At 30.5% G+C, this 22,328-nt stretch overlaps 1 protein-coding gene across 6 annotated transcripts in view; it reads left to right on the top strand.

Annotated features, from left to right (window-relative positions):
* Nucleotides 1–20,761, top strand: part of LOC119604591 (suppressor protein SRP40) — a 142,200-nt gene extending 121,439 nt beyond the window's left edge. For 5 of the 6 annotated variants that reach the window (XM_037957324.1, XM_037957333.1, XM_037957341.1 and 2 more), the window contains 2 exons: nucleotides 14,614–14,791; nucleotides 18,768–20,761. In XM_037957324.1, coding sequence (XP_037813252.1) covers nucleotides 14,614–14,791; nucleotides 18,768–19,807 — 1,218 coding nt within the window. In that variant the 3' untranslated portion in view covers nucleotides 19,808–20,761. Of the gene's footprint in view, nucleotides 1–2,390; nucleotides 2,637–14,613; nucleotides 14,792–18,767 lie in introns of those variants that run through there. The other variant, XM_037957365.1, reaches the window with a different exon arrangement.
* The last annotated feature ends 1,567 nt before the right edge of the window (nucleotides 20,762–22,328 follow it).

The following is a 22,328-nucleotide window of genomic DNA, read 5'->3' as shown; positions in this document are numbered from 1 at the left end:
AGATGTGAGTGTTGTAGTTGGTACCCAACAGTTTTAAAGTCAATGCATTACTCTTTTTTCCCAAATGTCTAATTATTTATGTTTAGTTAGAGATTTGGTCTTCGTAATGCTAAAATAAATCAATTGGTTACTTTATATGTTCCAAGTAATCTAGCGGAAAGTCAATTGTTTCTTTAGATATGTCTAAATAATCTTAATATCAATTCGTTTTCGATTTGAAGTGTGATTGTAAATGTAAGCAATTCTAATAACAAATTTGTTACTCCGAACTGTCGGATTATTTTCTGGTTTGCATTCAATTTACGATATATGCACGAGTAAACAAACACATTTATATACTTAAGCACTTTAATCCGTACTCATACTTAAGGTGTGTTAACTAGGTCCATGCTTACATACCTATCTATCACTCAATGAGTCATGAGATTCCCAGTAATAAAAAACATTACTTATTTATTTATGTTAAATCTACATTTAATGTAAAACAATTATTTTTTATACAATATTTTTAAAATTATTATATTTGAATAATTCAAATTTATTAAGCAATCGTTTTTTTTTTCATATAAAAATTTCCACTATTTGTAATTCGATTCGAATGAAACTATTTTAAAAGTCACTGTTTTTATAGTACAAAATATACATAATCATAACTAAAATAAATTTTGTAGTAAATAATATGAATCGAAGATGGTATTTTACCCAATCTGTTTTTTCATTCAGAATATGAAAAGTTCATAAATAGTATGCTATTTGAACATTAGGATATTTTTTAATATTTCTTTAAAAATTTGCAATATTAATAATAATTTGCAAACTTTTTCAAAATGTTGAAAAACAAAATCTGAAATAAGAAAAAAATTGCAAACATTTTTGAACAAATATAAAAGTAAAATGAAAATTTAAATAATTTTCTTAAAATTTTCTGTGAAAGAAAAATTTTTTAACAAATAAAAAATAAAATTTGAACGATTTAAGTCAAGGTTTCCCAATATTATTTGAATAAATAAATAAGAAACTATTCATAACATTTATGAAATTATTCATAAATATTATTATCCTTATTCAATGGAAACAGTTCATAGTATTTAAGTGGAAACTTTTTTTTGTGTAGAACCATTTCGAAAGAAATTGTTTTTAAAATTATTTTTAAACTTTCCATTGCCAAAACGAGTACATAACATGAATAATAAAATATTCTAGAAACAATTAAACTTAGTTTTTTTTTTCAAAATCGCATTAATAAAAATTTAATTTATATTTCAAGCATCATTACATTTGCATATTCTTTTAGAAATTATTTAAGTAATTTTTTATTTGCTGTTGCTATTAATCAATATAAACAACTTAATTGCAATATTTGTTTATTTTTAAAATAAATTTCATTTTCATAAATTTACGTCAGATTTAAGCAATTTGTGCCACCCCATCATGAGTGATTACTTTTAAGCTTTCAATATTTTTTCATTCATTTGCCAGAGATTTCGATATTTAATTGACATGTTCCAAAATATAAACACTTGCATGAAAGTGTTACATTTACATACATACATATATATGTACGTGTGTATGTTCTTGCATCTTATAAATAGTTAAATATTTTATTAACATTTAGGTATTATTTGCCAGAAAACTGTAATAAATTTAAAAATAGCAGTTTCCAATTAAATGGTTTTAAATGTCTATTTATACCATAAAATATCAGTTATTAAGAAAAGCTGTTAACGAAAACTGATGGGAAAAACTCAATTTAAAAATCTTAAATTTTAACTTATGAAGTTTTCCTATAAATGGTTACTGCATAAACTTAAACCTATTTAAATATATTTGCAAATACAAAAACAAATTAATTGAAGGTTACGTTATGTAACATTTGTTACTTTTTGCTGCCAGTCTTAACTGACGTCATAGAAACGTGTGCATTTTAGTAGTGCAGCTACACTCTCAAACAAGAGTACGACAAGAGTGAGATAGAATGTGTTACAATGAGAGTAATATAAAATATTCCACATTACTACGTTTGTAACAAATAATTAGAGCAAATTTAGCAAGTAATGGAACTGTTTTGGGGATGAGAAAAAAAGCTCATTTTACTCTTAAGAAGGAAAAGGAAGAATAGAAAAAGTAAAATCTGAAATCCTTTTACAGTTGCCCAAGTGAAATCGTGTGTTCAAGTAACCACTGAACTTTATCGTTTTCTTGATATAATTGCAGTTTTGTAACGTTTTAGGAATTGTAAACGATTTTGTTTGTTCGCTTTTTTTTTAGCAGAAAGTAATTTGAGTGCAAATTGCTACAGTCAGTTAGTAAAAGTGTATTGACACAACAACAGCTTTAATTAAAAATAAATAAATTCTAAATTTATTTTTAGAATATTGTTTTCAATTATTGAAACACCTGAGTGTTAGTATTTAATAAATTATAAAAAAACAAGTTTTATTTAAACAAAAAAATATATTTATCAACAAAACGTTCTAAAAATAAAACAAATTATGATAAATAAATAAAAAAACTTAATTAATAAAGTGAAAAACAAAACTACTCTGTTATTTTAAAAAATTTATGAATGAATATTTTCAACAACATTTAAATATCGAAATAATACAGCGGAAACTCTGCTATTAAAAATCTAAGTGGTGAGAATGTATTAGTAATATACACATATTTTATAAATATTTGTTCACTTACCTTTCCATTTCTTTGTATTAAAAATTTTGTCCATATTTTCCCAAAAAAAAGATTATGAATATTAATTTTCGTTATTTCAACGTCTAAATTTATTAAAAATATCCTTGTAAACTAATTAATAAATTCATTTGCCAACTTTAATGAAATTTGAAGTTAAAAAATCATTCATTTGTTTATAATAAATTATTATTATTTTTAGCTGTTTCTCAAGCTGCTTTAAGCTGAGTGTGTGTGCATATTTTAATTTTTATTAATTTTGACTGTATAATTTATTAATTTAATTCAATAAATAAATTAGAAAATAAAGAAACAAGTTTCGTTTATAATGTTAATACAATTTCCTTTTTTCAGTTTTTGTTTTGTTGTTTATTTTTTCGCTTCTTATTTTTTTTTTTTGCAATAAAAGCAATAAAAAATCGGCATGTGTTGGTTTTTCTACTAGTTTGGTGAATGTATAAAATAAAATGTTTGAAAACACAGTAGGTACCCGGCAGTTAACTAAACAGGCAATGAGTCTCTTTTAGACACAATTTTCCCATAATATTTAACTCCAAGGATGGTGCTCTTTGTATGACAGATAGCTAGTCTTTAGTCACTTATGTATCCCTAGGACAAAGAAGAAAAGTATCTTCTTAAACATATCTATAGCAAAAACCGTACCCAACGGATTCCGGATCACTACTTCGGGATCGCAACTTTAAACTGCAGGGTTGTATATATTTGTGCAGACACGTGAATTTACACACATACACAAATATTTGCACACACATATATACTTAAGTATTAAAAAAAAATTACAATCAATCAATAAGTAAGTAAGAAACAGAAAGGATAAAATATCCTTTAGAAATTCAAGGAATTAACATTTTATTATGCTTCTTTTACACATTTATATATCTTCCTTAAGGAGAATAGAAGCCAACAAAAACTGTATTTTATTTTATGGTTTTGTCAAGTCAAACATTTAACCATTAGATTTGACAAACCTACACACATACAGTTCAGACTTTATCGATAAGTATATTGACTTAAAAAAATATCCAATGTTACGCATTTATGTATTTGTATCTATTTATTAATACATATGTATGTATGTGAGTATGTATATGTGTATAACATTCTGTCAATATTTGGGTCATTTCCTCCACGTGTAAACGATTCAAAAGTGTTGTTTATTTATTACTCGGCCATTATTTTGTATAACAAGTGTGTTTGTTAGTATGAGTTAGAGTATTTGTGTGAATGAATGAGTACGAGTAATAGTGTGAATTTGCATTTTTGTTGCTTTGTTTAGGCTTTTTTATGTTCTTTTATATATGTATATTTTATTAACAATTTATTTAATCTTTATACTTATGCTCTAAACAAATTTAGGTTTGTACTTAAGGTTTTCCACTATATGGAATGTGAACGCCCCTAAAATTAAATTTGTTAAGGTTTCCCACCCGGCATGGAAAATTGAAATTTTAAAATTGTTTTTAAAGTACTAAATTAATTCTTCGCTTGACTATATACTAGAATACAGACTAGACAAGACTAAAGACAAGACTATAGACTAGACTATAGACTAGACTATAGACTAGACTATAGACTAGACTATAGACTAGACTATAGACTAGACTATAGACTAGACTATAGACTAGACCATAGACTAAACTAGACTCGACCATATAGACTAGACTACTAGACTAGACTATAGACTAGACTAGACTATAGACTAGACTATAGACTAGACTATAGACTAGACTATAGACTAGACTATAGACTAGACTAGACTAGACTAGACTATAGACTAGACTATAGACTAGACTATAGGACTAGACTATAGACTAGACTATAGACTAGACTATAGACTAGACTATAGACTAGACTATAGACTAGACTATAGACTAGACTATAGACTAGACTATAGACTAGACCTATAGACTAGACTATAGACTATAGACTAGACTATAGACTAGACTATAGACTAGACTATAGACTAGACTATAGACTAGACTATAGACTAGACTATAGACTAGACTATAGACTAGACTATAGACTAGACTATAGACTAGACTATAGACTAGACTATAGACTAGACTATAGACTAGACTATAGACTAGACTATAGACTAGACTATATACTAGACTATAGACTAGACTATAGATAGACTATGACTAGACTATAGACTAGACTATAGACTAGACTATAGACTAGACTATAGACTAGACTATAGACTAGACTATAGACTAGACTATAGACTAGACTATAGACTAGACTATAGACTAGACTATAGACTAGACTATAGACTAGACTATAGACTAGACTATAGACTAGACTATAGACTAGACTATAGACTAGACTATAGACTAGACTAGACTAGACTATAGACTAGACTATAGACTAGACTATAGACTAGACTATAGACTAGACTATAGACTAGACTATAGACTAGACTATAGACTAGACTATAGACTAGACTATAGACTAGACTATAGACTAGACTAGACTATAGACTAGACTATAGACTAGACTATAGACTAGACTATAGACTAGACTATAGACTAGAATATAGACTATACTATAGACTAGACTATAGACTAGACTATAGACTAGACTATAGACTAGACTATAGACTAGACTATAGATTAGACTATAGACTAGACTATAGACTAGACTATAGACTAGACTATAGACTAGACTATAGACTAGACTATAGACTAGATTATAGACTAGACTATAGACTAGACTATAGACTAGACTATAGACTAGACTATAGACTAGACTATAGACTAGACTATAGACTAGACTATAGACTAGACTATAGACTAGACTATAGACTAGACTATAGGCTAGACTATAGACTAGACTATAGACTAGACTATAGACTAGACTATAGACTAGACTATAGACTAGACTATAGACTAGACTATAGACTAGACTATAGACTAGACTATAGATTAGACTATAGACTAGACTATAGACTAGACTATAGACTAGACTATAGACTAGACTATAGACTAGACTATAGACTAGACTATAGACAAGACTATAGACTAGACTATAGACTAGACTATAGACTAGACTATAGACTAGACTATAGACTAGACTATAGACTAGACTATAGACTAGACTATAGACTAGAGATAGACTAGACTATAGACTAGACTATAGACTAGACTATAGACTAGACTATAGACTAGACTATAGACTAGACTATAGACTAGACTATAGACTAGACTATAGACTAGACTATAGACTAGACTATAGACTAGACTATAGACTAGACTATAGACTAGACTATAGACTAGACTATAGACTAGACTATAGACTAGACTATAACTAGACTATAGACTAGACTATAGACTAGACTATAGACTAGACTATAGACTAACTATACGAGACTATAGACTAGACTATAGACTAGACTATAGACTAGACTAGTAGACTAGACTATAGACAGACTATAGACTAGACTATAGACTAGACGATAGACTAGACTATAGACTAGACTATAGACTAGACTATAACTAGACTATAGACTAGACTATAGACTAGACTATAGACTAGACTATAGACTAGACTATAGACTAGACTATAGACTAGACTATAGACTAGACTATAGACTAGACTATAGACTAGACTATAGACTAGACTATAGACTAGACTATAGACTAGACTATAGACTAGACTATGACTAACTATAGACTAGACTATAGACTAGACTATAACTAGACTATAGACTAACTATAGACGAGACTATAGACTAGACTATAGACTAGACTATAGACTAGACTATAGACTAGACTATAGACTAGACTATAGACTAGACTATAGACTAGACTATAGACTAGACTATAGACTAGACTATAGACTAGACTATAGACTAGACTATAGACTAGACTGTAGACTAGACTATAGACTAGACTATAGACTAGACTATAGACTAGACTATAGACTAGACTATAGACTAGACTATAGACTAGACTATAGACTAGACTATAGACTAGACTATAGACTAGACTATAGACTAGACTATAGACTAGACTATAGACTAGACTATAGACTAGACTATAGACTAGACTATAGACTAGACTATAGACTAGACTATAGACTAGACTATAGACTAGACTATAGACTAGACTATAGACTAGACTATAGACTAGACTATAGACTAGACTATAGACTAGACTATAGACTAGACTATAGACTAGACTATAGACTAGACTATAGACTAGACTATAGACTAGACTATAGACTAGACTATAGACTAGACTATAGACTAGACTATAGACTAGACTATAGACTAGACTAGACTAGACTATAGACTAGACTATAGACTAGACTATAGACTAGACTATAGACTAGACTATAGACTAGACTATAGACTAGACTATAGACTAGACTATAGACTAGACTATAGACTAGACTATAGACTAGACTATAGACTAGACTATAGACTAGACTATAGACTAGACTATAGACTAGACTATAGACTAGACTATAGACTAGACTATAGACTAGACTTTTTTTTTTTTTTTTATTAATGGACGTAGTGATAGCGCGCTATCATCTAGTGGCCCCACGAGATCTCCTCCAGAACAACCTGGTACTACTGTGGCATTTCTTCAGGTTGACTGGTTATATGATAGATTTTTTATCTGCGACATTTTTTTTTTTACTTTCCTACATCCCCCTATCTAGGAGGTTCGGAGTTTTTCAGCTTAAAAATTGTGCTGATGTATTTCTCACAGCGTGTCCACAACTCTTGTGAACTGAGCATTACTTGTAATAAGTTATTCTCTGTTACAACTTCATTCATTGAGTTGTTCCATTGTTCTCTTTGTGCATCCCACTTTTTACATTTAAAGAGCATATGTCTTGCTGTGTCTTCATCGTTTTCACATGTTTCACATAGTGGAGAAGTTTTTATCTTAAATTTGTGTAAATATTGATTAAAATTTCCATGATTTGTAAATGCTTGTGTTATGTAGAAGCTCAGATTTCCATGTTTTCTTTCGAGCCATACTTTTATGTTGGGTATTAACAGATGAGTCCACCTTCCCCTTTCATCTTGATTCCATCTTTCTTGCCATTTATTTATAAGATTAGTTCTTGCATTCTTCCGTATCTCCTTTAGCATGGTTGCGTTTGACGTTGTATTGTTTAAATATTCTAATTGCTTCGTTTGTGTGTATATTTCCTCCCTTTCATGGACTAATAGGTCGATTGGTGGTATACCAGCAAGTACTAATGCCGATGCTGTAGAGACGGTTCGGTAGGCCGATATTACCCTTAGAGCAGTTATTCTCTGTGGCTTCTCGAGTTCTTTTATTCTACATTTAATCTTCAATGCTTGGGCAAAAGTAGGCGCAGCATATAGAAGCTGCGAGTGTACTACGCTGTTTATCAACTTCCTAGTTTGTGGTTTAGGTCCTCCTACGTTTGGCATAATTCGACTGAGCGATGTAGCCGTTCTTAGCGCTTTATTTCTTATATTTTTAATGTGTTGGGAATAACTTAGCCTGTCGTCTAATTGCACTCCTAGGTAACATAAATTTCTTTTAAACCGAATTTCTGTGTTTTGCAGACGAAGTTTTGGTAGGATAAATTTTCTTCTATTTGTCACGAGTATAGCTTCTGTTTTGGCCGCAGCCAGCTCTAAGCCTTTGTTTTCCAGCCAGAAGTTGCATCGTCTTAGGCTGTCATTTCCTACTATTTGCAACAATTCCGTAGATGGTTGTGTAATGACAAGAGCAATATCATCAGCATAACCAATTAATTTTGCTCCATTCTGCAGTTCCATATTTAAGAGTCCATCGTACATAACATTCCAAAGGAATGGTCCTAGTACTGACCCCTGTGGTACTCCAACCGTTATCTTATGTTTCTTTAAACCGTTTGTTGTTTCATAAATCAGTGTTCTATATTCGAGGTAGTTGTCTATTATATTATACAGATAGCCGCTCAAACCTTTGTTTTTAAAAGCATACTTGACTTCTTTCCATTTTACACTGTTAAACGCGTTTCGGACATCTAACGTTATGATCGCGCAATATTGTTTTGTTGTTTTAGCATTTGCTGCTATATTTACGACTTCCCAAATAGCGTCTACAGTACTTCTGCCTTTTCGAAAACCATATTGGCTTGGGGATAAGCCGCCCAATTCTACTATTCTCTTTTCCAGTCTGTTAAGGATTATTCTTTCGAAGAGCTTTCCCGTTGTATATAGCATACAAAGTGGTCTGTATGAGCTAGGTTGGTCAAGAGGTTTGTCTCCTTTTCGTAATAGAACGAGTTTTTGAATCTTTCATTTTTCCGGAAAGAAACCATATCTTAAACATATATTAAAAGCATTTAGTATTAACTCGGGCCAAAGGTTACCTATGACTTGGAGCAATTCGTTCGGGACACCATCGGGTCCAGGGCTTTTGTTATTTTTCAGACTTGCGCAGGCATTTTTTACTTCATCTATAGTCAGATTTATGTAATCGCCTGATGTTATTCTAGTATCACTAGATTCACCTTCTTCCTCATTTATAGGGAATAGGCTTTCAACTATTTTTTTTGCCCAGTTCTCTTCTTTTACTCCTGGGATTGGTTTTATGGCTCCAAATTTTTTCATTACAATCTTGTATGGTTTTCCCCACGGGTCTGCATCAATTTCAGAGCACAATTCTTGCCAACACCTTTTTTTACTATCTCTGATAGCTTTTTTGAGTGTTTTGCGGGCTTTCTTAAAATTATTTTTTAGGAACTCGTTTCCGTAGTTTCGAGTTGCAGCTCTGCGAGTTGCATTGCACTTTTTTCTCAATTTTTGAATGTCGTCACTCCACCAGTACACTGGTGTTTTATTGTTAAAGTTCTTCGATTTTGGCATACATATGTTACACGCCTTTCTCAATATCACGTTGAGATTTCTAACGGCGTTAGAAGGCGTTTCGTTTTCCATTTGTGTGTTTACACTTCTTTCTTTGCACAAACATAAGAACTGTGTAAGTTTTTCTGCATCTAGTTTCCTAACGTTCCATTTCGGCAAGTCCGCGTATTGTGGTGTTTCTTTGCGTCTATCGTAGATACTGAACGTAATATATTGATGGTCGCTTAAGGTTAAATCCTTTAAAACCGTCCAATTCATGTACTCGTGGCACAGACTCGTTGTTCCGAAGGTAATGTCGATGATGCTCCCACCATTTCCCCTTCTAAACGTAAATTTGTGTCCATTATTGAAAACAGTTAGACCTTGGCTGGCTCTCATCTCGCATAGTGTTGCTCCTCTATTGTCGAGAATAGATGAGTTCCATTCCGGTGATTTGCTATTGAAATCTCTTCCGATTATAACATCGTGTTGCGCTGTACTAATAGAATTTTCCATGTTTTGGATTATGTTTACAAACGAGGGGAATTCTACACTTGGTGGTATATAAACGCTGTAGATGCGAAGTTTATTCACTGTTACATAAACAAACCCAAAGTACTCTTCACATACGTTCCTTATGTTAAGGGAACCGTTCCTTATCATAATAGCAGCACCATGGCTTTTGTCTTCGTACCATGATTGTGTTGGTAAATTCTTATATGGTTCGCTTATTAATAGTATGTCTATATCAGATTCTGCCGCCTTTTGCATCAACAAGTCTTGAGCTTCTCTACCTCTTCCTAAGTTTATTTGGAGAAATCTTATAGGCATGTTGTTCCTTTTCGATTTTTTACGCATATATTGCTGCCTAGATAATGCTGGGTATTTATTGCACCAGCTTCTTGGCAAAGTGTACAATTTAGCTCTCCGGTACATTCCTTAAATTTATGGCCTGGCTTACTGCATTTTCTGCACAGGTCAGATCTATCCTCTCCTTGGCATTGGGTGGCAATATGGCCTTGTTCCAGGCATTTAAAGCATTTTAAAACTCTAGCTTTAACTCTAACTCTGCACATTACCCAGCCTATTTTAATCTTACTACGCTCTATAAGGGTCGATGCAAGATGTTCTGGTAGTTGAACAAGGGCCTGTTTAGTCCGACCATAGGATTCCCTTGTGTTTAAAACTTTAAAGACATTTGTGTCCACGCTCTTCGTAGCATCCTGAAGAGCTTTCAGTAGTTCAGGTTCGTCGGTTGCCTCGTCCATGTCTCGTATGTCTATCATCCGGTTGTTTGTAACAGTTCTAACCGTGATATCTTTTCCTAGAGATTGGCTTATTGCGTTCTTGAGCTTTTCTGCCTGGCCTTCTCCTTTGCTCAGCTTGAGAAGTAGCTCGCCTGCTTTAGTACGTCTTATACCATTTATCTGGACTCCAATTTCCGTAGGGTTTATTGTCCTCTTCATTTCTTTAATAACATCAGCATAGGATTCGGATGAAACAGTTTTTATTGCTAGTGCTTCTCCTTTGTCATGAATTATACTTCGTTTTTTTGTTTTTTTCTTCTTTTCCTTTTGTTTTTTGACTACCGTCCAATCATCTCTTTTTTGGCCGATTGTGGGGTCAGGTACTTCTTGTGTAGGTACTTCCTGTGTAGGTATTTCTCGTGTGTTTTCTTCCTGTGTATGAAGTTTTATCTCTGCACTAGCCTGTAGTGTTGCAATAGTCGAGTTATTTTTTGCTTTCTTCCTTTTCCTATCTTGTACTGGGGATTCTGGTGGGATCTCTTCCGTTCTCGTTGTATTGATGTGGTCTGTCTGTGTTGTTGCTGTGTTTACCAATTTCATGGGTTTCACGCTGGACATGATCGCAGACAGTTCGTTTCTTTGTTCTTTCAATTCATGATATAGTGCAAAAGCACAAATAAGATTGTTACGTACAGGTTTGTGAATATTATTAGCTTTATATGCCACTTTAAAGGCAATGGTAAGTTTTTCGCCTAACTGCTTAAAGGTTTCTTCCTCGGCCTTTCTAAGTTCAACAATTTTATCTAATTGGTTGACATTTTCTGTAACTCTATTTGAGTTCTCCGGCTGAGGAGACTCCTTATTTTCCTCATCACTTATGGGCTTTGTGTTAACCTCGCTTGTGCTTTCAGGTGGACTTGTAACATTATCTGCAGTCTTAGCCAAGTCTTCCAAAACAGCATTACGGTCGCAGGATATCGACGCCTGAGGGCCCGCTTGCACACCCTTCAAAGCCGCCGGCACTGGAGTTATTAATTCCTGTGCAGTAGTTGTTAATTGATTATTTGACATTTCGATAAAGTAAAGGTTTTGCGTTTTAGACCTTCCGCCAGGAGTGAAGTGTTCGGCCGTCCCTAACATGGGTTCAGACGCCGACCAGGAAGCCGCCCAATCTGGGAACCGTCGCGCCTGGGTTTTGGGAGCAGTATGTACGATGGATGCTTTCATACATCTGCATAACATCAGGGACCGCGGGGTCGTTACACCCGTTATCCTCTCCTGAGGATATCCTTGCGGGTACTATAGACTAGACTATAGACTAGACTATAGACTAGACTATAGACTAGACTATAGACTAGACTATAGACTAGACTATAGACTAGACTATAGACTAGACTATAGACTAGACTATAGACTAGACTATAGACTAGACTATAGACTAGACTATAGACTAGACTATAGACTAGACTATAGACTAGACTATAGACTAGACTATAGACTAGACTATAGACTAGACTATAGACTAGACTATAGACTAGACTATATAAAAGTACTAAATTACTGAATTTTTCAGACCAACCTAATGCTAAATGAAATGTACTAAAGTACACAATTTAAGTTAAACTTAATATTTAAATGTTTTTGTTTCATGTTTTCATATCGTCTCAGACAAAAATCCATTATAATACTTAAAAAGCTTGTCTTGTTAATTTTTTGTTAAGTTTTTTTTTACGCAGTTAGTTGCTGTAAGTAAAGTATTACGTTCTTTTTCTTGTGTACTTCTTTTGTTGGGGAGAAACTATCAAGTTACACATTTTGCTTTTCTAGATTTTTTGCACATTTAGCTTTTTTTGTATGTGTTTTAATAATTTTTAAGGGGGCCTATGTAAATTGTGAACCAGAGGCGTATTAAGATTGTGATATTAATTTCAATAATTTGTCACCAATACTTGATAGAAAAAGCTTAAATTTGCTAAAGATTTGTGTTACAAATTGGCCACTGAGTTTGCGGTTTAGGAGAGGAAATTTTTTATTTTTCTTCCCAGTTAATCCGCGCCTGTCTGCGTGATAATTTACTTCATATGTTTAATATAAAATGAAACACGTGTAGTAGATTATTTCTAACTTTTAATTAACAAATAAATTTTATGTTTACAGACAGAGATAGGTTACTCATTTCTTAGGATCTTTTAAATGTATTAAATTTGTATTTATATTCGGAAACTTTTATAATTTGTTATTTAATTGTTTAAAAATGATAAACACAGTTAGGTTTAGGGAATTTTGTGTTAGACGTGTGTAAAAAAAAGATATAACAACATTAATTTCTTTATTAATGCCTATCGTATCAGTAATTAGATACACACGCTAAATAAAGATCTAAATCATAAAAGTTATAATTTTAATAGACAGCAACAAAGTGTAAATGGCGTACTTTTTTGTTGGGACCAAGTAGTTTGATTGAAAAAGCGATATTTTTTTTAATTGTTTTAATTAATTTTTTTTTTTTTTTTTTTTGTTTGTATGGTGTTTAATTTCATAATAAACCTTCAAGACATTCAATAGGATTCGATAAAACTAGAATATTATTTTAAATAAGATTTTCTAAGCACATCTGTAACTTTGGAATATACTGGTTAACTGTTTTCTATTTTTAAACGGACTCAGTTTGTTTAATGCCCTAAAACATTTGAAAACAAAATAGAGAGGTAACAAAATCAATTTATACTTTCTGGGTCCGTCAAATGTTTATATTTTATATCTCAAGAGTAGTAAGGTAAGGTTTGACTCATTTTATTGAAAATGTTTAAAATTAAAAATGTACCAAATGTATTTGATAAGATTAAATTTTTTGTTTACTTATTTTCTTTGTGTTGTTTTTTGTAAAAAAACATTAAATTTTCAACACAATCTATAAGTAACGTTTTTTGGAATAAATTTATTTAATTTGTAATTTATTAAATTCCATTTGAAATGCATGCATGTGTCATCTAAGATAAAGTGAAAATTTGCCAACCCAAGGATGTTATTGTTGATAATGATGACAACGACAATGTTGTTACAAACATACATTCATATTTAGTTAATCATCATCTGAGGGGTGGTATTTAATTTTTCTTCTTTCTCCTTTCGTAATTTCATTTTAAAAGGCTTCTTTCTACAGCCAGAGTGTTAACAACCGGAAAGAGCGTACACGTGCCAAACAGTTTTGTTCATATTTTTTTTTCACAGTACTTGAGTTTTTTTGTTTTTTGCTGATTTTGTGTTGTCTGAGGTATTTTTTTATAATAACACACACACATACACTCTTCATAATAATCAACAACTAAAGCAAAAAAAAAATCGTTTTTTCCAGCCTGCTAAAATTATATAGAAAAAAAAAATAAATAAACGACTCATTGTCTACTATTGCTGGCACACGCAAACGAATAATGCGTGTTGAAAATATTTACGATATTATAAACAAAAAAATACTAACGAGCTGTTTGCTGTTTGGTTATTGAAAAATACTTATTGCTGGAGTTTCTCCCCAGTTATGTGTTGTTGTTGTGTGTACCTCTTTTTAACCAGACCTAAATTCATTTGTTTTGATTTTGCACTTCCCCTTGACTTTTTCAGTCTTTGTGGTTGTGGGAGTTTCACAGCACTCAACAGGATTTTTGTATATTTTCTACCCAATAAATACAAATAAAAAGAAAAATATATAATGTGATTTCTTGTGAAATCTTTTAAGCATAAATAAACTTATTAACTTTTGTATTGGTGTCTGTGCATTATAATAAATCTGTTTAAAATTTAACTTTCTTATTTATATTTGCTTTTCTTTTTTATTTACAGATTCATTTGATTCAAAATCCCTGCAATAAAACTCAACTCACTAAACCCATTGCTATGGCACCAACAATATGCTCAGGGAAAAAACGTCAAACACGTACCATTGCCACCACAAATATAAGACGAAGTGGACAAGGTTCACATCAACTAAATCAGGCACTATCGAATATTGTAAATTATGGTGAGTACAAGACCATTCTAGGTTGGAAATCACAGTACAATGGTACTTTTTAAGTCAGAGTAGTTAATAGAAAGGCCATTTGGTCATAGACTAGTTCATGCCCTAGTTAATTGACTAGTTCATAGAAAAGTCCATAGATTAGGTCTTTGACTAGTCAATGGATTGATCTACAAACAATAGACTATTAACTAGTCAACGATTAGTTCAAAGTCTATTGATTAGTCAACGAATATTCCACTAGTTAACGTATAGTATATAGATTATTAACAAGTCAACAACTAGTCCATAGTCTAGGAAAAAAATTAAATCTTCGAATACGAAAATTGCTTTATTGAAAAGATCCAAAAAGTACTTTTCAGTTGCAAAAAAGTACTCTTTTTGGTTAATAATATTTCAAAATTCCAAATACCTGCTATCACCCTCTTTCTCCCTTTCAACGCAATACTCATGCACAATTTCACGTTTGCTAAAAGCAGTATTTACTTGTTTTCTTGCTTTTGAAATAAAAAAATCAAGGCATGCGTTTCCAACAACGTGTTACTAATATTTAGATTTATAACTTAAACAACAATAATCACAGCGATAAAAAAAATAACAAATATAGGCCGGTTAAAATGAACATTAAATTTTGTTAAACTCGTGCATACGAAATCATATACGTGAATATAAATTACTTATCAAAGTACGATTAAAATGCAAATGATAAAGTTAAAAGCGAAAAAATATACATACATACATACGTACCTTATACATATGTGTATGTATGTATGTATGTATGTAGATAGAGAGTATTAGTTTGTTGTTAGATTGTGGTGTTTTCTCTCCTTACATTTTGAGTATGAACAATTTCGTTACGTATACGTCATGTAGCACTGACATGTGCCTTAATTTATTTATAAACAAAAACACACGCACACATGTAAATTAATACATATGTGCATTTACACTTCAATTAAAGATCACATGAAATAGACAGGCAGGCAGTCAACAATACAGACACAGACAGATAACACACACACAAAAACTAACATTAAAGATATGGACAATTAAGTATAAACGTTGCAACGTCAGTAACGTTATGAAACCAGTTGCAAAAAGTGAATGCGTAATGTCATGAAAGAATATTAATTTACATATTTTTCTTTATAAAATCCGTTTCAAATTACAGAAAAACTCTGAAAGTAATAAATGGAAATGATAGATTGTATAAAGTCATGTACTTGCTGCTGTTCATTTTAGCAAGGATTATGGCTAGGATAAAATGAACTTATAGAATAATAGCTTGATTGTATTATGTAATTAAGTCAAGACGAATTATTAGAATTTTTTAAATTCAAACAATATTTTGTTTAAAATGTATAAAAATTAAGTTAAACAATTTTAATAATATTTTAGAATTTTTTTTTTTTTTTTTTTTATAAAATAACAAACTTTCGAAGTCTCAGTGAATAACTCTAGATTTAGAACCCGAAAATATATGGTACCTAATCGATAAATCTGTTTCCCTATCCATAAAGATACAGAATATATGTATATTTATAACCAGCAGATCGGAGGGACACTCTCGAACTAGCTATTTAACCTACCACTTAGGGTTACCCCTAGCCACCAATTACCCAATTGACTAGCTATTTTAACATGTGCTTGTCCTGGGAAGAATTAAATCATCATTCCATATATAACAAAGAGACAGTCAAAAAATTTGTCCAAAAGAGATTTTTTATTTGTCCTTTTTCTAGATTATTTGAGGACTTAAACTGACGAATGCCTCCGTTCTCGCATTCTAAGGAGACACTTAAGTGACGGCAATCTTCAGCAGCAATTTTATAGTTTTAAAATAATTAAACTCCATTTCCGTTTTAAAATTTTTCCCTTTTTATTATCATAACTGTATTCAAACTCTTAATATTTATTTATTTACCTACCTGCCTTACTTTGTAGTTGCAGCAAGTAATTAACTTACGAAACAAACAAATAAATAAGAACAACAATTAAAACAGAGAAGAAATCTACAACTACACAACAGGAAAAAAAAAATAAAACACATTTTCAAATGTTGTGTCATGACACCAGACAACAAGACACACGTGCATTTGATTAACTACGACTTGTGTTGGAATCACATTTATTAGAGAATGAAATATTGAAACATACATATGTACAGACATCTACATATACATATGTACAGACATGTATATGAATACTTTGTCTCACTTTATGCACAGATTTACAAAGTTTTTCTTATTTCTTGGAAGAGTATCAGTGTTAATTTAGTACTCAACTCCCACAACTCCAAGGTTTTCTCTTTTTCTGACTCATTGTTGGAATAAAATCTTAGTTTAGAACGACAATGAGTAAGGTTTTTGGAACAATAATTCACTTCCTCCTGCAAAAGTATAAATGTAGAGCGTGATGTAATGCATGCTGTTATCTGTAGACCCAAGCAGTAGCACACTAACACTTCAATTAAAATTTTGAAAAGAAAACGTTTAAAAATCTCAGCAGCAGTTTTTATCGCTATGATGCCACACATACTGGAATTCGTTCTTAATTCGACTTAAGCGGTTATGGCTAGTGACCACAGATATTGTACAAACATGTGATTCATAAATTGTATTATTTTCTTCGAATTTGTTGTTATTGAAACCTTTGTCATACAATTTTCATTAATTGATATTTGACTTAATTATTGCAACAATTTTATTTACAATGAATTCTTCTTGATGTCGCCTGTCGACGAAGCGTGTGAGTTTAAAATCATGTACTTTTCACGTTGAACGATTTATTGACATACAAAAATTTCATGGGAACATACAGAAAAAACGTTAATTATTTATTTGTTTTCTTTTTAATTTATTTTTTTTACAGCATGTGTTGTGGTTTTTGCAATTAAAAACAAAGATAAAGAAAACAAATGTTCATTATGCAAATCTTCTTCATGCTTACTAATGGGGTTTTTGAGCAAAAAAGAAAGAAAAAACAATAAATAAAATATAAAATTAAGAACAAAAATGCACAATTAAACGGTCTCATGTAGGAATACATTTAAATTTTAAATATTTAAATGTCATTGTTGGACATGTGCCATTTTGAAGGTGCATCCAAGTTAAATCGTTGTGGGAGATATTTAAATATTTTACAATGGACTGTAATGAGCCCTTTAATTGCATTAATTTTTTGAAAAAATAAAAGAAATGGCCATCCAACCAACCAACCTCTACTATTTTAATCACCTTAAATTTCTCATATCCCATGACTTATTAAGAAATATTAAAGTGTCTTAAAACATTGAAAGTTGTTTTTCAACAATTGGTTAGATACCAGCTAATTTCTAACATTTGTTAATAACTAAACAACACTAATGTAGGGTACATAAGTTTCATTTTGGCTAATTTGCCAAAAAATATAAAATGTTGATATTTATTAATATTGTCCACTTTGTTAGAAAAACATTTCACTTTTACATAATCGTTCTACTTTTCTAAAATACAAAATATTGTATATAAAAAATACAATGTTGTTGCTACTTTTGCAATTATAAATGTATTTATTTTTCTAATTTCATTTCTAGTTCTAAATTCTCTTCCGTATTTTGTTGCTGTTATAAAAATAGCAACAACAACATTGAAATAAAATAGAAAACTGAGTAAAACGTCCGTCGTCTGCTTACTCAACACGTTCGTTAGAAGTCACGTTTTTAATCATGCATCAATTGTGTTTGCCTTGTATGTGTAGTTTTCTCTGTACACAACTGTCGCCCAATTCAACGGTCATCTGAGAGCAACATGTGCAAGAGAAATAAATAGTTTTTATTGTGTTTTTTTTTTTTATTTTTTAAAATTAATATTATGATCAATCTTGTTATTTTAGTATGAAAAGGAAATAATTGTTTGAATTATATTTTGTATTTAATTTTAAAATGTTTATTAAATTCTGTTGGGACTCATGAATTTTTTATGTTTTGTTCTATTTACAGTTTCTAAAGGCTCCAGAGTATCTGCTTCCTTGAGAATACATAGCCACAATGAAACGGAGAGAAACAACAATACCACCGGTAACTATCGCAACACAAATAATGCGGCCAGTTCAAACTATAACCACTCGATGGAAACAAGTGCCACATTATCAGCAGCATCAAATCATCGTCATCAACAGTTTTCCTTTATATCGGACAATGCTGTAACGTCTTCAACACATTCGGATACAGAAAATTCATTTGATTTAAGATTGGCCAATGAGCCATTTACAAACGATTCAATGGCAACATATGGCAGCAATACAACAAACCCAACCACCTCCACATCACAGTCATCGTCATCATTATCAGATTCAAACACATCTTCAACATCATTATCATCACCATCACAAAGAGAAACAACGTCATCATCCACATCACCATTGTACGGAGAAGAAAGAAGATTTCAAAGGTATTCATCAGTAATGCAGGTCAACAACAACATAGTCGACAAAGGAGAGTGTAGTAGTGATAATGACGTAACGGATTTATACGAAGATGACAATGACAAAGTAAGAACTTCGAATAAGAAAACAAATCAAATACATTCCAAAAATCTTAGGAAACACTACTATGCTTGCAATGAGTTTGATTCGGAGGAAGAATACGACGAGTTGGAAGATGCCAGAGAGCTAGACAACAGTGACATGAGTGGTAATGAAGGTAGTTATACTGATATGGATACCGATGAAGGAGACTCTATGACTAGTTTGGATACAGAGAAAAGTGCAGAACTTAAAAGAGGCAATCATCCCCTACTGAGAGATAAACTCTTGGCCAAACAACAGACTAACAACAACAGCAGCAGCAACACAGATGGTTTACTTTCCATAGCCATCAAAACAATAAAATTGGTTAAACGCAATCAATTACTGCAAAAAAGACTTACGCAATTGCAACTGGAAACCTCGGAATTTATACAGTCTGTGTTGGCCAATCCGGAAAATCGTCATTTCCGTGAGAATATTAAGCAGAAAGTTCAAAAGGTGGATAATGTTTAAGAAAAGACTTTTGGAATACAATAACAACAGCAGCATTAGCAACATTGAGAAAGTGCGGCCAGGAATTGAACCAGCCCAAGCAACATTTTGCAACAACAAAGTTTAACAACACAAATCAAAACCAAGAAGCTAAACATTGTGGTGGATAAAAAGCACAAGTTTTTTTCAAATTAAGTTGAAATTAAATAAAAAAGCTTTTTTTATTTTTGTTAAAAAAGCTTTTTTTTAATATTTAATACTAAACACACTCTAACACAAACGTGTCAGTTAGTTAAACAACTGAATTTAAAAAACACCTGTAAAGCCTACTTTTAGGCAGTTTTGGAAATATAAATTAATTCCACACCAAATATTTAGAAGAAAAAAAAAACTGCTAACTACCATTGTGATAAAAATAATCATTTTGAAAATATTAATAGAATTTCTTTTTTTAAAATCTAAACATCATAATTGTTTTTTCATAATTAAACTGCTTTAATTAAATTCCCTTATCAAAATCAAGAAACATTTTCTAGTCAACCATTCAAGTATTTATTGTAAAATGAGAAAGAAAAAACAAGATTAACGAAATAAACAAAGCAAATGTATAGCATTGTTGTGGCAGTCATATTCATTCAAAAATATTTGTTGTTTTCTAATAAAATGATCTCATAATAAACATTTTATTTTTGTCAACCAAAAAAAATTTATAAAAATTTTCATCAATTAACTAATAATTTTTGAAATTTTGTCTAAATGGCAAATAAAAGTTAAACTGATAGTTTTTATATAATATAAATTCAACAGTTTTAAAAGGTTTCGTTAGTCTTAAGTGTTCATTATAAATAACAAATAATTCACTTTAATGGATACCTATTATGATGGCTTTTTAAAAACATTTTCACTTGGTGTACATTCAATCGTTTTGTTTTTTTTTTTTTGTGAATTTAAATTTTTCTTAATTTGGCTTTATTTCATCAAAATTTCATTCTACTATAGATTTTCTCATATAAAGATGGAAAATAAACAAAATATGTTAAACAAATGAACTGATTTCGTAGAAATTTAAAAAATAATAATTTTTGCTTATTAAATGTAGTAATATTTAATTTATTCTTAAAGAACTAACTAATTATAAAATAGCAGGGCTAAATTCTAGAAACTACTTGGCCCATTTTTGCATTAATACATAGTATACTAAAAATCAGCATTAAGATTATATAGTTTTTGTTGCCTTTTTTTATAAATCATACTTTAGCGATTAAAATTAAACATGATAAATCATAAACTTAAAAGCAATTTGTATACATACTCCTGCTAATTATGAGTACTCTACCTTGACACCCTCTCCTTTTTTAACGAATTATATTATAAAATATAAATGTGTGCGTAGTTTTAGGCATTTACTATATGGAAAGATATTTGTATAATTATGTCTGATAAAAATTAGTTTTTATTTTTCTAAATTAAGCTTCATACGTAATTAATTTATATAAACATTAACCTTTTAATAAAAAATATTGGCTTTTTCATAGTGGATGTTAACATGTATTTAAAATTATTATTATTAATAAACAAATAATCCTATTTATTTTATATATTAAACTAAAATTTAATACATCATACATATAAACAACTATTTAAAATATTGTTTAATTTTAGTCTTTAACATTTAACATTATAATATCATATAAATATTGTAAACCACTTTATATAAAACTAAAAACAAATAAGAAATATCTAACCTTTAGTTATGTTAAGAGTAAAATTATAAAATCTTTTTTATCATAATTATTAATTGCTATTAAAAAGTGAAATTTTTCTTTAAAAGAAACGAAAAATTGTAAATTTAAATTGGTTATTTTGCATGCATTAACTATAAAAAATTTAACTTCAACTTCCATTGTTAAGAATCACTTTATTTTATGTTAAAATTTATAATTGAAGTATTAAGTAATATGGATTTATATCATTTATTCTATATTTAAAACAAATATATTTTGTTCACCAGAAATAAATTGATTATATTAACTAATAAACTATTGTATACATAAACATGCGCATTCATAATAATATAACTATTCTATAATATTTTAAGATAAATATTAAGAAAAATATAACATTTCCTTAAAAAAGAGTTTTCAAATATAAAAAAATTGTGTTTTTATTAAAATTTATTTATGTTTATGTTGTTGTAACAGTTTCACTGTTCGAATTCATTCATCAAATTATATTTTTTGAATTGTTGGAAGAAGTTCTTCCCTGGCAAAAAACATCAAACTTTGGCCGTTTGTTAATCGGGTCGTTCTGGAGCGCAGATCAAATTGTCGTGAGAACGATTGATTCTTGTTTGTGAAGTTCTATTTACGTTTGGTTGGATTTTTTAAAACTTTTCTAAATATTTCAAAATTATAACAAATCATTGATTAAAGAAGTAACATCAATTTTTAATAAATAGTTTTATTGTCAATAACAATTACTATAATAACGTAATAATCTATATATATAAAAGAGTAGCGTTACTGACTGACTGATTCATCAT

The sequence above is a fragment of the Lucilia sericata genome, unplaced genomic scaffold, assembly GCF_015586225.1.
Source record: "Lucilia sericata isolate MDLA Ls3-8-SP2 unplaced genomic scaffold, ASM1558622v1 Contig000014F_arrow, whole genome shotgun sequence".
In the NCBI taxonomy this organism is placed as follows: Eukaryota; Metazoa; Arthropoda; class Insecta; order Diptera; family Calliphoridae; genus Lucilia; species Lucilia sericata.
The sequence above is the reverse complement of the archived record's forward strand: the minus strand, read 5'-3'. Positions and strand labels throughout refer to the sequence as shown.